This window comes from Phoenix dactylifera, chromosome 10 (assembly GCF_009389715.1).
Source record: "Phoenix dactylifera cultivar Barhee BC4 chromosome 10, palm_55x_up_171113_PBpolish2nd_filt_p, whole genome shotgun sequence".
In the NCBI taxonomy this organism is placed as follows: domain Eukaryota; kingdom Viridiplantae; phylum Streptophyta; class Magnoliopsida; order Arecales; family Arecaceae; genus Phoenix; species Phoenix dactylifera.
In genome coordinates, this window is record NC_052401.1 from 6,620,435 (window position 1) to 6,635,400 (window position 14,966).

At 36.7% G+C, this 14,966-nt stretch overlaps 1 protein-coding gene across 1 annotated transcript; it reads left to right on the top strand.

Moving 5' to 3' along the window:
• The first annotated feature begins 1,062 nt into the window (after window positions 1-1,062).
• On the top strand, window positions 1,063-14,802 carry LOC103720298 (mitochondrial inner membrane protease atp23). Its single transcript, XM_008809942.3, has 5 exons — window positions 1,063-1,366; window positions 1,473-1,597; window positions 9,758-9,895; window positions 10,055-10,138; window positions 14,388-14,802. Exons 1-5 carry the CDS (start codon window positions 1,246-1,248, stop codon window positions 14,520-14,522), a joined length of 603 nt encoding a protein of 200 aa, XP_008808164.1. The 5' UTR covers window positions 1,063-1,245; the 3' UTR covers window positions 14,523-14,802.
• Window positions 14,803-14,966: the final 164 nt, after the last annotated feature.

The window sequence follows — 14,966 nt, forward strand, 5'->3', positions numbered from 1 at the left end:
AATTTTTTTAATATTATTTTTAACTCTAAAAATACATGATTAATAAAAAATCATGATTTCTTTTTCAGATGATCTTTAGATCTACGCTATATTTTTTCTTATTTTATTAATTTTCAATCTATTTTAGGCATAAAAAGAAAAAAAAAGAATTGGGAGAAGGGATTGTACCTAATATTTGCTTCAATTGGGGCTCAAAACTGCCAAAAAAAAAAATTCTCCTCCTCTGAGTTTTCTCACTTTTGCTCAATTTCTTGGCTCTCCTAGCATAAAAGAGAGGAGAGAGGATGCCTTCTCCCTTCTTCACTCAGGTGGGTTGGAAACCGATTCGAACCAAATCACAGCGAGCCAAACCAAATCGTTCAAACTGGTTTGGACTAATCTATAACCAAACCAGCATACCGAACTAGTTCTGCACCGTCTCAGTTCTTACCGATCAAGAGAACTTTATACTTTTATCTCATTGTTGCCGGTAAAGTAGAAATGCTTTCCATCCTTCCTGAGTAACTTTGCAGAAATTGCTTCGTTGTCCGATATGATCATTCCCATCTTATAAGAAATCAATCTTGTCGTCGGATTGAACAATCCTATGCTAATTTAGTTGATACCTATACTTTTATAGGCGACAGCTAATAAATAAGGAATTAGTTAAGAAATTTGAAACACTTATTCCACATGCATGAGTGAACCATACTCACATATATCTTTTTTAAATAAACCAAATCTTGGAGGATGTCTAAGATTTATATAAAACAAAGTAATCAGCAAATGAATAAATAGGCATGCCAAAGTGGGAAATGTATCCCAATTAGGCAGTACAAAATATACCCTATTATACTGGTTTAGTACCAGTACGAGTGGCGTACTGATATTTTGTACGTCAAAAAAATTTTGCACTATACTATGCCGATACTATAATGATGTGGCACCCATACGGAGTTCGATATCAAGACAGAAAATCTTAGTGTCAAGCCATTTTTTCTTCTCCACTCAATGCCGGCCTCCACCTCATTACAATCCCCCTCATAGGGATCAAGAATCCAGCCACCGGCCGAGGCGGTGTGGACGACGGACGCGCAGACCGGTCCAACCGGACCGGTCCGCTGAGAAGATGGGATCAGGATATATCCCGGGGTTCCTGCGAACCATAAACCGCGTCCGTGGGACAACCCTCCAAAACCCAGAGAACCAAAACACTTCTTTTTTTCTCTTCCCTCTCGCGGCCGCCGCAGAGAGCCTGACGCAGTGATGGAGAGGGAGGAGGCCGCCGTGCCCATCATGAACGCGAGCACCGGCGAAGAGACCACCAATCCCTATGCCGGCATGTCCCAGAAGGAGTGCACCGATAGGATCCGAAAGAGCCTTAAACGTAGCAACTCCCCCTTCTCTCTCTTTTCTTCTTATCGATCCGAGGAGGTTTGAGGTGGCTTTTTTTGACTACTAATTTTATATGCATTGGTGTTGGGTTTTTATAGATCCAATGGTGAGGTTTCTCCGGGAGCACATGGAGAAAGCCGGATGCCCCGTGTGGGTGCGGCTTCTCATGGCGATCAACTGCAGAGACCAAGTTGCTGCCGGCGGTTACGCCAGCGGGCAAGGGGTGATTCCTTTTTCCCTCTCTGTGTATCCTCCCCTTTTTTCCTACATTCTCAACTTTGTCGAATTAATTGATAGTTTTGCTGGGCATATCTGTGTCATACAAATGAATTTGCAGCATGGAAGGGAGGGGGGGGGGGTTTTGAAAGCTGGTAGAATATGTACTTCAATTATAGTTGATAAACGTTACTTATTTAATGTTCGTCTAAGCATAAGAATTAAGATCATACAGTTGTTGGAGCAGTGATTTTTTAGACCTTTTAGTATTGCAAGCCCCTTCCTTTCCATGTACGAAACATGCGATGGCAGCTCTGACATTGTTTCTTAACATGGATGGCATGTAGGGTGGTGAAGATTTTTCTTATGAGAAGTGCCTCCCCGTTCTTGTTGGAGATAATAAAAATAATGTTGTTTTTATTCGAGCTTGTGATCTAGGTGTCATGGGTTCAAAACATAGGGGGGTGGTGGTGGCGAAGTTTAATCAACACTTAAGAGTATGAAATGAGGCGGCCACACCCATTTCTTCTCTTCATCTTAAATATGGCATAGAATGGATATTCTTTAATTGAAGTGTGAAATACAGACTTATCAAAAGAGGAAAAGGTCCCCTTGTTATTTCTTTCAGAATATCAAAGTGAAGGATTTAGAGGGATTATTATGAGGAAGAAGAGCTGGTCTGAACGAACAGGAATTGAAGTTGATGAGGGCTAATTTTTTATAAGCTTCTCTTCACCAACTTCTGCATTTTATGGCTACATTTTTTAGGAACTAATAGGGGAACCAGATACCAGCTAACCAATCAGATTCCTGAATGATAAGTTCTTCATTGTCAGATTCATACATAACCTGATATGCTTATCTTGGCTTGTTATATTGTCTCTACATTAAATATTCATATTTGTTTGAAGATTAACAGTGATTTCATTTTTGGCCCTCAACTAGTAGCTTCCCTTATTTCTTGGCCACATTTATTGTTTCATCTGCATCTTCTACCTCTGTCACCTCTGCCAATTGAAGTGTGGATTCATGGGTAACTTTAAATGATAATTAATCTAAACTTGCTATCAGTAGAAGCCTCTAGCATAACTACTCCTAAGGGAGGAAAAACACTTGCTAAAATCTTCTATCTAATAGATGGTGTCGAGATTCAGAAAAAAAATGCCATTTGAAAAAAAATACCTGTTTCTATTGCTAACCCAGAGAAATCCTAACTTCACATTCTCTGCCGAGGTGCATATAATCTCTTTTCTTCTCATTCTCACCATCTGATCCTTCTCTTAATGTTTCCTCCTTTTGTATTTTTTCTTACATGTCTTCTTTTCTTCTCTTTCTTTGCATAACTTAGTCATGTATATTAATCTTATATTAATCTTATATATACTTTCCAAACTTTAATTCAGTCAAACATCTTATCTGACCTAAGAATTAAACCAGGAACTTTGTCATGTAGTTGAAAATTTCAGATGTGACCTGGAATTAACCCCTTGTCACTATTTTTGTTAGTTCTTTGTCCTTTTTTTTGAAGGGGCAGTTCGTTTAGATCATTCTAAAGCGGAATTCGTATTTGGATAACGTTAAAATGTATATTGGGTACTTTAAATGTTGAAGCTTAGTGAACCATAATATTGGACTCATTGGTATAGGAAAATTTGCCTCTTCATGCTTGTTGCACTTTCTGGTAGATTGACCTTAGTGACCTTGGCACTTTAGGGTACCTGGTCTGCATGTTGTTTTATGCTGCTGCCCCTTTGAGTTCAATTAGTGTCAAAACAAGAATCTCCTGAGTTTACAATTCTTTTTAGGATATTGTTCTATGGTTCTACATCATAAATTGGTATGATGTCCTAGTTAAAGAATAAAATATGAGAGGTTCATACTTGTTCATATATTTAGCCATAGATGTTGCCAGCCGAAATGCTTTATAGGTCAGATGCTACATAATGTTTTGGGATGCCTGGACATAATTTTGTCTCAATTATGGTTTAGATAGACTGTCGCTAAAGGTGGCATTATTCATCTAGTGAACAAATAAAATGCCTCTCATTTTGCAGGTATCTTCTGCAAGAATGTTTCACTCCACACGTTTGTGTCAGTTTTATTGAATCATGATATTATGTTTTATATTTGTCTTGGTACCTTATGGTAGAAGCTGGACCCATGTAGGAAAAAAAATCAGGTATCTCTTATCAATTCAAGTCCAATCATACAGTGGTCAACAAAAGAGCCCAAGGATCCCCTATATATATATATATTTGGAAAAGTAGACAGTGCTATGTGATGAGTGTTTGGTGAGTGAAAACAAGCTGTCGGTGCAAAAGGAAGTGTGAAGAGTGTTTGGGGAATGAAAACAAGCTGTTGGTACAAAAGGAAGTGATTGATTCCCAAGGTATTCACATGCGTTTTTAAAGGCCTAGCTATCTTAGAGGTTCTCTGGGTTGTCTAAGCTAGCAAACAATATTCAGCGAGCGAGCACATGTTTATTCCTTTTACTGGCTGACTATAATGCTGAAAATGATCTTACAGTGACATTTTAGTCTGGGAAGCAATTCCAAGCATATGTTTATTCCTTTATGGGGTTGATGATAATGCAAAAAACAATCTTGTTAATGCATTTTAGTCTAAGAAACAATTCAAATGAGTAAAGCATCATAGGTTTAGATTGAAAAATATGGGATCATGCAAAATGATCTGTAAGATCAATTAATGACTCAAAGCTTAATGCATGCTTCCCTCGTATGGAATCTGTTTTGTTGAAATCTCACTATTCATGATCAGGATCTTACAATATAGATCAAAGTGGCTCTAAATGATCTGGATCTCGTTCTTGGATCAAAATCAATTGGTACCATAGGATCTAGATCAATGTCATGGACTATACAGTCCCTTGAACATGATGTTTACATATTAAATCATGTCCAAGTCCATTCTTATAATTTATTTGGTATATGGCTTATAAATTAATTGTCACTAATAAATAAATCTTTGGGAGTAATATTAGCAAATATGTAGTTGGGGCACATGGAGTTAAAAAGAAGCAAATTTTAATATTTTTACAACTATGCGTTAAACTCATCATTTTTATTTCTAAAACATTCTACCTAAAAGGATAAATTAATTGATATATAGTGTATAAACATCTTGAATAACTAGACAAAATTATTTGTTTCATTAGACATGCTATATATAGGCTTATGATGGTGAAAACTGGACTTTCTATTTAACTGGCATTTTATTCTCCATTTATCTACTTTATAGTTGATTCATATTTCAGTTTTCACATTTCTTTTATATTATAAAAATTGAAAGAAATTGGGAAAAATCTTTTGATTTGTGATCTGATCCATGAGTCAGTCTGATATAACCCCACCTCTATGAATTTACATTCAAACCCAATCATAAGAACATTGTATGGGATGCCAAAGATTACCAAATAGATGGTCAAGGACAATTGACAGATTGTATTGGTGATCTTGCTAATAAGGGTTAATTTTATGGGGATATGACTGATGCGAGAGATGTCAACTATGAAGTCAACTTGAAGGTGGTTTGAGAAGTATGCCAGTATGGCTGAATATGCTAATAAGATTGCATCTCTGAATCCACTGTGATGCTTTTAGGATTTTTTTCCCCATGACTCTAGATTGATTTGAATCTTGAGGTGTCACCATTGTAGTCGATCAAATATAGGCGAAGTAGCAGGAATGGTAAAGCTTTCTTAAACCACCATATGATCAAATAGAGCACATCTAAAAAGTGTATTACAAATTGTAGATCTTAGATAAAATCTAGCTACAAAACTTGAATATAGCCTATCATACATAAATATATATCTTATGAGCTACAAACAGTAGTACAGCACTACGCTAAGCTATTAGGTTGTCACTGCTGCCATGGCAATCCCTAGACCCAAAAAGGCACTCCAAAAACGGATTCCTCTTTCCTTCAAAATGTCTACTCCAGTCATTGCCAGCCACTCTGAAAAAGTTTAACGATAATTGAAGTAAGTCACACAACTCAATAACTTTGCCATGATTGAAAGAATATAAGTTTATGTTGTAAACAAATCGTTTCAGGACATAGCACCTAAATCAAATTCACTGGAATGGTCAAGCAAAGAATTGATGAACAGAATTAAAATGAGATACCAAATCAGAATATTTTATTTTAAGGATTGAGATACTTAAAATGATAATAACATGTAGATGATTATAACATATCAACATGTTAAAAAAATCAGTTAATTCACATAGATCATAATTCTTTTGAAGTTCATTTATTCCTCCGGGACCACATAAATTCTTATTGCTAATGCATACTAGGCCATATGTATCCTCACTGATAAATCACATGATGCCACATATAACACCGAGGTCCACATATACCACTTGGCTAAGGATCCGCATACGTTGTTATCAGTAATTTGAATGAGGCCACATATACCATATAACCAGAGTGCCATATTTATCTTCATTGGTATTTTGAATAGGGCCAAACATACAACCTGACTAGAGGTCCACATATATTACCTAGGTAGAAATCCAAATAACTTTTGCGTGAATAAATGAATCAGAGTGATACTTAGCCATTATGTTTGCGGTGCCAAGTGCTAAGGATTCAAAATGTATATGACACTCCATTTGGTAAAAGAAACTTTAAGGTATTTTATACATATTAATAGATAATTCTACATATATATTGAAATTGGTAGCAAATGGGCAACCTTGGGTCTGCTGGGTGCCTAGGCACTAGGCAGGAGCGTTGACAGGTTGCAGTGGCTGCATGAAAGAGGAAAAAAAGTACAAAATGAAGAGAGGATGAAAGGAAACAAAATTAAAAATAGGGGCTCAAGTAGCCATTTCCTACCTCCAGAATTGTCACAACTAGATGGCCCTGGATGTCACTGTCCTATGGGTTGTGACCATTTAATGCCATTGCTTTTTCTCCTTCTTCCTCCTCCTTTCTTGCCTTACTTGGAGTTAGGGTACAAACAAAAGGATGTTAGTGTGGAAAGTTGGTCACTTGGTTTTCTTGACCAGTTCTCTAAATGCTCACCCTGCCAAACTTAGGTTCTCACTTTGGTGCCTGGTATAGGACAGATAGGCCGACAGAGACCAGGCTTCTAGATAGGTTGGTCAAGCCCTACATGAAACCCCTCATGGATGCTGCTTTGATTCAAGCGAGTTCTTGGGCAGCTACCTGGGCTATTCATTTATAAAATGAACAGCACTCGCACACACATACTTAAAAATATATAAATTGTTGAGTTTGGTACTAAGTTGACTTTTTAGCTTTTTGGTGGAAAAAGCTACACAGACATATATACTTAAAAATACTGAAATATGTTGAGAAAGATACTAAGTTGGCTTTTTTAAAGCTTTTTGCTGGACATGCTTTGCAACTTAAGATTTATCTTGCTTCACACTAAACGATAATACTTGAATTGTTACTACTTCCTAGTTGCACTTGTTGTCCTTTAAATGATACTAAAAGTCTATGTTTTAAGTTGGACAGAGAATCAGCATCTGCTAGTTTTGTCCTCACTTATGTCAAGTACAAAAGATTTAACACTACATTTGGTTTGCAGAACGAGGGGTGGACTGGAATAGGAATTCCAGCTTTGGCCTCATTTTGATGTTTGGCTTGCCAACAAGTAATGGAATCATGTTTCCTTTCACATCACCATTCTCTTATATAGAAATTTCGGTTCCAATCTCAAGTGTGAGGAATTCACTCCCATTCCTGTTGGAATGAATGATACTTGTTATATGCAACATTTATGATATAAATGCGAAAAAATGATATCTTTTCTGTGGATAAATCTATGGCACTTATGGTAAAAAATTGGAAGATGTGATTTGATTAAATTTTGAATTGAAAAGATATTATCGAACTTTGTATCTATTTGTTTCTAAGTCAAGGATATATTCAAAAAAATAATATAAAATTGAATCCATTTTAGAATATAAAGATAATGATCATCAAACATTAGAGTGGAATTATCATTCCTTTTCCTAGCATTCCTTCATTTTGTGCTTGATACTGGAGTAGAAATGCTTTTCCTGTTGCTTTTTTCAGTCCATTCTATTTTGATTCCCACTCTAATTCTTTTCTATTCACACAAATCAAACATATTGGTAGGGCTTAAGAATTCCTTGAAGTTAAAATTTGTCCAAATCAATTAAAATTGCATGCTACTTTAAAATTCCTTATAAATAAAAAAATAGGGCTCATATTTAAGAAGATGCTATTTTTCTGTTGATAAACATTTCTATCTTTAAGCTTATTACTGTAGGAAAAAAACACAAGAATTTCTCAAATCTATTGTCCCTCCATATACCTAATATTTAAGGCTTATGCCTCTAATTCATGTTGTTCTTTACTTGGGGTTGACTACATCTGACCAGAACCCCTTAATTTTGGCTGTGAAACATTGTAAACTGGATTCTCTCTCTCTCTCTCTCTCTCTCACACACACACATACACACACCGAAAGGAATGTGGGTGGAGTGGTAAGTAATCTGAGATGTTTGGAACTTAAAAGCTCTTTAAATAGAATAGATTCTCTTCGTGGTTAACAAGGTGCCTCAGACATATTTGAGAAGTGCATCTTTGACCTATTTCATCAAACAGATTATGATTAATCAACTTTGAAAATTTTTAATGACCAGCTTCCAGCTTGGTGTTCGCCCTATGCAAATTAGTGCCAAAACTAAGTGTATAGGCAAAATGAGGACTTGCCTCATACCTAGAAAAACTAGTTGGTAGATACGGAATTCAACCTTGTGATTCCACATTACAAATTATATAATTGGGAAACTCAGGGAAGATGAAGAGGAAGAAGGCAAGGTTTGATATAGGGAAGTTTCTTCATTTTTAGGCTTCAAATACTAAGCCAAGGTGCATTAAAGGAACTCTTAGCCTGTTCTTTTACTGAAGAAGTAAAGGTTGACACATTCCACCTCAAAGTTTTTGATGCGGACCATACTGGCTGAAATGAGGTGTACTAACCTGGTAAAATACTGGTATGGTACAGGGGTTTGGTTTGCCCCTGTACTAAGACACGGTATAGCTGTTGCCTTGACTCCAACAGTGTGCCATAAGGCTGAAAGTGGATCAGATAAAATCTTACCATATCCAATATTCATATTCAAACTGGGTTGGATTTGGATAGAAAAACGTGTATCCAGTAGGCTTGGAATGCGAATTTGGATATGGGGATACATACTTTTTCAGATGTGGACGCAGAAATGATTCTAAGGTTTTCTTTTTGGATTTGGATTCAAATACCTGGATATTAAGTTTCTCGAACTTGGATTCAAATTGGGATTTCGATATCTGGATATTAAGGTATCCTTTCAGATATGAGTATTTATGTATACATATTAGTAAAAAGATAATCCTTTTCCACTGAAGGTGTGCATAGATGTTTACCTAACATTGACATTAATGAGCACGCATCATGATGATCAACAAGAGGGATTTTAATTATATAAGTTCTCCATGCAAGTTACTTGCCACTTTCCTCCTCCAAAGACATGTATAGCCCAAATTTTATAATCTGATATTGCCATTGTTAAGTTTTCTCAAAAATCCAATTTTGTATTTAAAATAATATCTGATTTAATACGTGTATACATCTAACACAAGTATGATATGATTAATATCTGATTCCTATCTGCATCTGTCTAGAACAAATATGGTACAAATTTTAGTGTCCATTTGATTTCTGACTCCATATTCCTATCTGCAAAATAAGTATAAATATAGAATTAGATTATACCAATATCCAATCCATTTTCAGCCTAGTACTATATGTTAGTATAGGGGCAATACCGTATCGATCTGACCTGTAACAATAAGGTACGGGTACAGGGTTCGGTACTGAGATTGGAAACCTTGGTCTCCCTACTTTCTTTTTTCTTAGGCACACCGATAGGGTAATAATAAGCATGTGGATGTGTTTGCACTACTACCTTGTAATATGCATTCCATTAGTGATTATTTATTTGGAAACATCAAGTTGTTCTAACTTGGTAATTATTGTCTACAATTTTTTAAAAATCAGAAAGAAGGAGAGTATCATTTTTGTTAGTTAGTGGTACTTTATTTCTAGTAGTAAGCAATACATGTTAAATAGACTAACCCTGCCATTCTTTTATTTCAGATAACCGTTTGTTGTAATCATATGACATACCAAGATGAGATCAATCAAGTTCTGATTCATGAGCTAATCCATGCTTATGATGATTGTCGTGCAAAGAACATGAACTGGAATAATTGTGCTCATCATGCTTGCTCTGAGGTAACATAATATTCATACATGTCCTGACATTTACTTGGACCATTTATGAGCATAGGCACATTGATTTTGTTACCTGCTAAGATTAAGTTCAAGAAGCAATGTCTTCCATAATTTTAAATTGGAGTGTTTTAAGGCTGTTACACTCTCTTACTAATCCAGATTCGGGCTAACCATCTTAGTGGGGATTGCCATTACAAGCGGGAATTGCTGCGAGGGTTTATGAAGATACGAGGGCATGAACAAGTAAGTTTTCCTTTATTCCGGAACTTAGAAGAGTCATGCTTTTGTTATGGCCCTATGCTGTTATGTGGTACTATAGAATTCTTTATATTACTATACATTTCATTAACTTAGACCTCTTAGAATTACAATACTGATCACAGATAGAGAAATGCTGCTAATAATGGCTGATCTGTTGCTTAATTCTGCTTGTCCCTTGGAAAGAATGTGACCATCACTATAATACTATAATTAATGAGACTCAATCCCAGCATTTTGGTTTTGCTAAATGATTTTTTTTCACTATTCATCCCTAGCAAGGGCTATATCCACTGTCAAGACAAGTCTTTTCAACATAATGCCTTGTATTAATGAAAATTGAGTAATCAGAGTAATCATTTTTTTTACTTTTGACCTACTTCCTACCTTGTATTTAATAAATTGTAGTCTTCAATAAATTGATCCCTTCAGAACCTGAACCTGGTCCAACCTGAAATAACTCGATCCATCCTATTTTAAATCAGAGTTTGATGTCAGAAACATTTGTAGAATTGGGTGTAATTTGACTTGTATAAAATTGGATCAGACCTACTAACCCACCATCTCATTTCCCCTTCAACTGCCTCTCTTTTTTTTTTTAAGAGAGAGAGGAAGAAACTGACCTGTGTGAGCAGACAATACATTCAATGACCAGTTCAAGATCCATTTTTCAAGTTGTTAGAGACGGCCTCAGATTTTAATGATGCTCGTTAATCTTGGCTGATCTGTATTAACCCTAGAGAGAGAGAGTGATTAACCTGTGTGAGTAGACAGTACATCCAACAACCAGAATTCCAACTTGACATGATCCATTTTTCAACTCATTAGTCATGGCCTCAGAATTTAGTGATGTTTGTTAATCATGGCTGATGTGTATTAACCAAATCCCAAAACCAATCTGATTCATCTACTGCATTCTTCAGTGTTCTGACTTCAAGTTCTGCGCAGTTCTTTTGTCATGGGTACAAATTATCTAATTTGGCGTGGTTCTTACTAGTTCCAGAAATTAACACAACTATAGAAGATATCTTAATCATATGTTTCAATGGTAAGAGCTTAAGCAAACTAACCTTGAGCCATCTGTTATGGCTTACATTAAATCACATCTAGGTTTATATCCTACACAGATTCATACATTAGAAATTTGTTTGACTACTAAATAGATGTAGAAGTGAAACTAGCTGGAATGTGCAATATCTGATTTCAAACTGATATTGCTTAGAAAATCGATGTAGACATTGCAAATTAATGTATGCTTGTTGATAAGCTCTTGATTTTCTTTTTCTTTTTCTTTTTCTTTTCTTTTCTTGGCCATCCTACTGAAAAGTGGATAGGTGGAGAGCTTATCTGTGCTGGTGTTGGGTACTTATCTTGATGTTTAATTTACAGATGTGTATAGCTAGTCTAAGCTTTCCAAAACCTGCCCCATTTCTTTCTTGAACAATGTGTTAATTCCAAGTTCGTAGAAGTTTTGCCACTTCAGAAAATAGCGGTCCTAGCATTGTGTTGATGAGCATTGAGGCTAAGGGCCTTATTAAATGGATGCACATTTTATCTATTGGACAAATCTCACCAAGCTGAAAATTTAGAAAGTTATCAATGGAGAGAAGAGAGGAGTCGCACCAGAGGAGACCCCAATCACAGTATCCCAAAAAATCAAAATATATTACCCGACTTTTTCGGGGCTATGCTGTCATGCCTTTAGCCCCGAGCGTATAGGACGCTGCATACCTATATGGCGGACCATACAAGCATGCAAGGCTACAGATCATATCAAAACAATAATAGTTTTTGAAAATTTATTTAATCAAAAACTTATTCAAATAATTCTTACAATTGTTCCAAAGTGATATAAGCCAACATATGCTAACTATTTATTTAAATCAAATAAAATATTCTAACTAGTCTAAATAGTTTGACTAGAATTATGATAACTAAAAGTATCTTCAGAAGATCTAGCACACTTTTTCAAGTCTCGAGCAACCATGCATCTGGATCTGAAAAAAATAGAGTAAGTATAATGAGCTAACTAGTCCAGTAAGCAACATAACACTACAAAGTGGGGTCTATGCATGCTAAATAAATAGATAATAACAAGATACTGACTGAAATAAATCAATTTTGAATAATACATATATTTTTTAAATTTATTATTATTTTTATAAATTGATACTAGAAACTCAATATCAGGCTACAACCAAGTAATCCATTGGAATGGGTCAAAATGCACAAAGTGCCAAAACACCACTATTCTAATCATCGGAGTTTCGATGTCGAAACTAGTTTCTCAAATTACAAGTCGACAGGGCCAACGAATAATCTCCATTGGCAGGGCTAGATCATAGCCGTGCTGAGAATACATATATGTAAAATATTTTTTTATAATTTGTCTAGTCATATTTTTTAAATTTCATAACATAGCACATAACATATTTTAGAATAATTACTATCATAATAATAACATGCCTGATCTGTTTAACTAAGTATAAAACAAATATTATAATCCAATTTAATAAAAAATATGCTTTGAAGCATTAGGTCAATTACCCTCTTCTCGCTTCAAAATCCGACTTCAGACAGGCAGGTCAAGTTCACTTGTTTTAATATTATTAAAATATCATTAATTTTATCATTATTTTTAAAGCCAAGCAAAGTCAAAAATTAAAATACTATTAAGAATATGACCTTATGCCCAAATCAGATTGGTCAAGTGGTAGTGCTCGACTGCCCGGGTTGGTCTAAACTGGTCAAGATGAGCTATGATTTAAGTAGCTCAAAAAGTCAAGAATAACCAAATTCTAGGGGGTATCTAACAAGGCTAGAAGTATGGTTCAATATGCTGCCTGGGCATCGAGGCGGTGCACAGCCTCCATCTAAGGTCAACTTGGATCCGAGCAAAAAGAGAATCAGGGCTTTGAACTAAGATCCCTGGGTCTGGCTTAGAGGGAGAAAGAGGCTTAGAGAGAGAGAGAGAGAGAGAGTCTCAGCTCGGGTTTAGTCAAGGGTCTGGATTTGGTCTTTGATGGCGCGAGCCATTACGACATCTAATCTACAGGCCAAGGAGAAAATAGCAGCTAGGGAAGTAAATCTTTTTTTTTGAATTAATAAATAAGAATAAAATGGAAAGGAAATAATAAATGAGAAGAACAAGAAAATAGGAAGGAAGAGAGGGAAGGAGAGGAGACGAAAGAAGGTCCGATGGTGGCCGAACCTTGGTGGCAGGGGGCTGACAGCTAGCCGATGACAATAGTGTGGCCGGCGGCGACTGCGGTGGCCGATGAGGAGGAAGAAGCCGAGGGCATTCTTGGTTTGGCCCGAAACAAGGGAGATATCTCAACAAAAGGAAGAATAGAGAAGAAAGAGGAAAATAAGGCTTACTGGTGAGTGGCAGAGATGGAGGATCTCGGCCGAGGACAACTTGGTCTGGTGGTCTTGTGGCGGCGGCGCTCGAAACAGGGAGAAAAAAACAAAGCCATGGGGATCTAGAGAGAAATGGAGAGGGTTTTGGGGTGGCAGAGCTCGGATTCGATGACATGATGACCTCCGGCGGCGAGGAAGAAGGAAGAGATGCTCGGTGATTGTTCGGGTGGAGGGGAAAGAGAAAATTTATAGAGCTTTTGGGAGCGGCGATAAGCTTGGTCGTTGCACATGTCTGCGATCCCGACGGCGGCTGAGCGCGACCCAACGGTCGGTGGCCATTCGAACGGCCTTATAGAGTCCACAATAGCCACGGTTGCTGTGACTTATCCGCTCAACTGAAGAGGAAGCAGAGGATCGTGATCGCGATCCTCTGTTTTAGTCTCTTCTTCTCGCTGAAGTTAGTTGGGCTTGTCAACTTGAGCCCAAAACGGCTTATTTTGGGCTGGGTCTCACATATGCACTCCGAAGATCCTCTACAGTGATGTTTTCCACTCTTCCTACCCGTACCTGACTCCACACTTTTAATCCGCATGTGGTTTATCCTCAAGGGGGCACCCAAACAAGCTCCAGGTGTTGTGAGCTGCAAACTGCTTTATCAAACTTGTGGGGCAGACCATCTTTTTTTTATCATCTCCATGTCTGCAGTCTTTATTTGTATTTTTCCATAAACCACCAGGTTCTAATACAAAATGTCAATGAAGCATTTGTGATCATCCTAATTCTACCTCTTGCTTTCCTATATTCAACATCGCCTCTATGATAGTTCTTCTAATTGTATTCTACTTTTGTTTTCTTTTGTTCTGGGCATTTGAAGGAATGTGTGAGAAGGCGAGCTCTGAAGTCTGTCCAAAATAATCCATACTGCTCAGATGCAGCTGCAAGAGATGCGATTGAGGCTGTTTGGGATACCTGTTACAATGATACCTTCCCATTCGACAGAGCTCCATAAAATCTTGACATAGCGTGCTGGTATTTTTTCCAGTGAAGCACAATGAATCCCCGCCTTCTCATGCAAAAGAGACCCTCCAATTTTGTTATTTTATGTTGTAGTAATCACCTTTCATTTGATTTTATGCCTGTTTTCTTTTTATACTTTACAGGCTTAGAGAAATACTGATGTTTAGTTTCATGTGAACTTTTTTGTGCCATAAAAATTACTTCATCACATTGATGCTATTGTAATGCTGAAAATTAATTTATCGGATAATAAATCAAAATTTATTCATGAAGTACGTGTCGGATAAACAGTAAGTATCCTTAATTAGTCCCATAATTTGGGTCAAAGGTTTGTAATTCATATATGCATGGAAAGATGCATGCTTCTTACAAATCTGCAAGTTGTAATGATGGCCAAATAGTTCGCAATTTGGTGATGTTCTCCATAAGCATGCCA

Excerpts from the sequence above, each read along its gene's own strand:
- LOC103720298 (XM_008809942.3), top strand. The coding sequence starts at position 1,246 with ATGGAGAGGGAGGAGGCCGCCGTGCCCATCATGAACGCGAGCACCGGC. Across the intron at positions 9,896-10,054 it reads CTCATCATGCTTGCTCTGAG|ATTCGGGCTAACCATCTTAG; the intron begins GTAACATAATAT and ends TTACTAATCCAG. Across the intron at positions 10,139-14,387 it reads AGATACGAGGGCATGAACAA|GAATGTGTGAGAAGGCGAGC; the intron begins GTAAGTTTTCCT and ends GGGCATTTGAAG.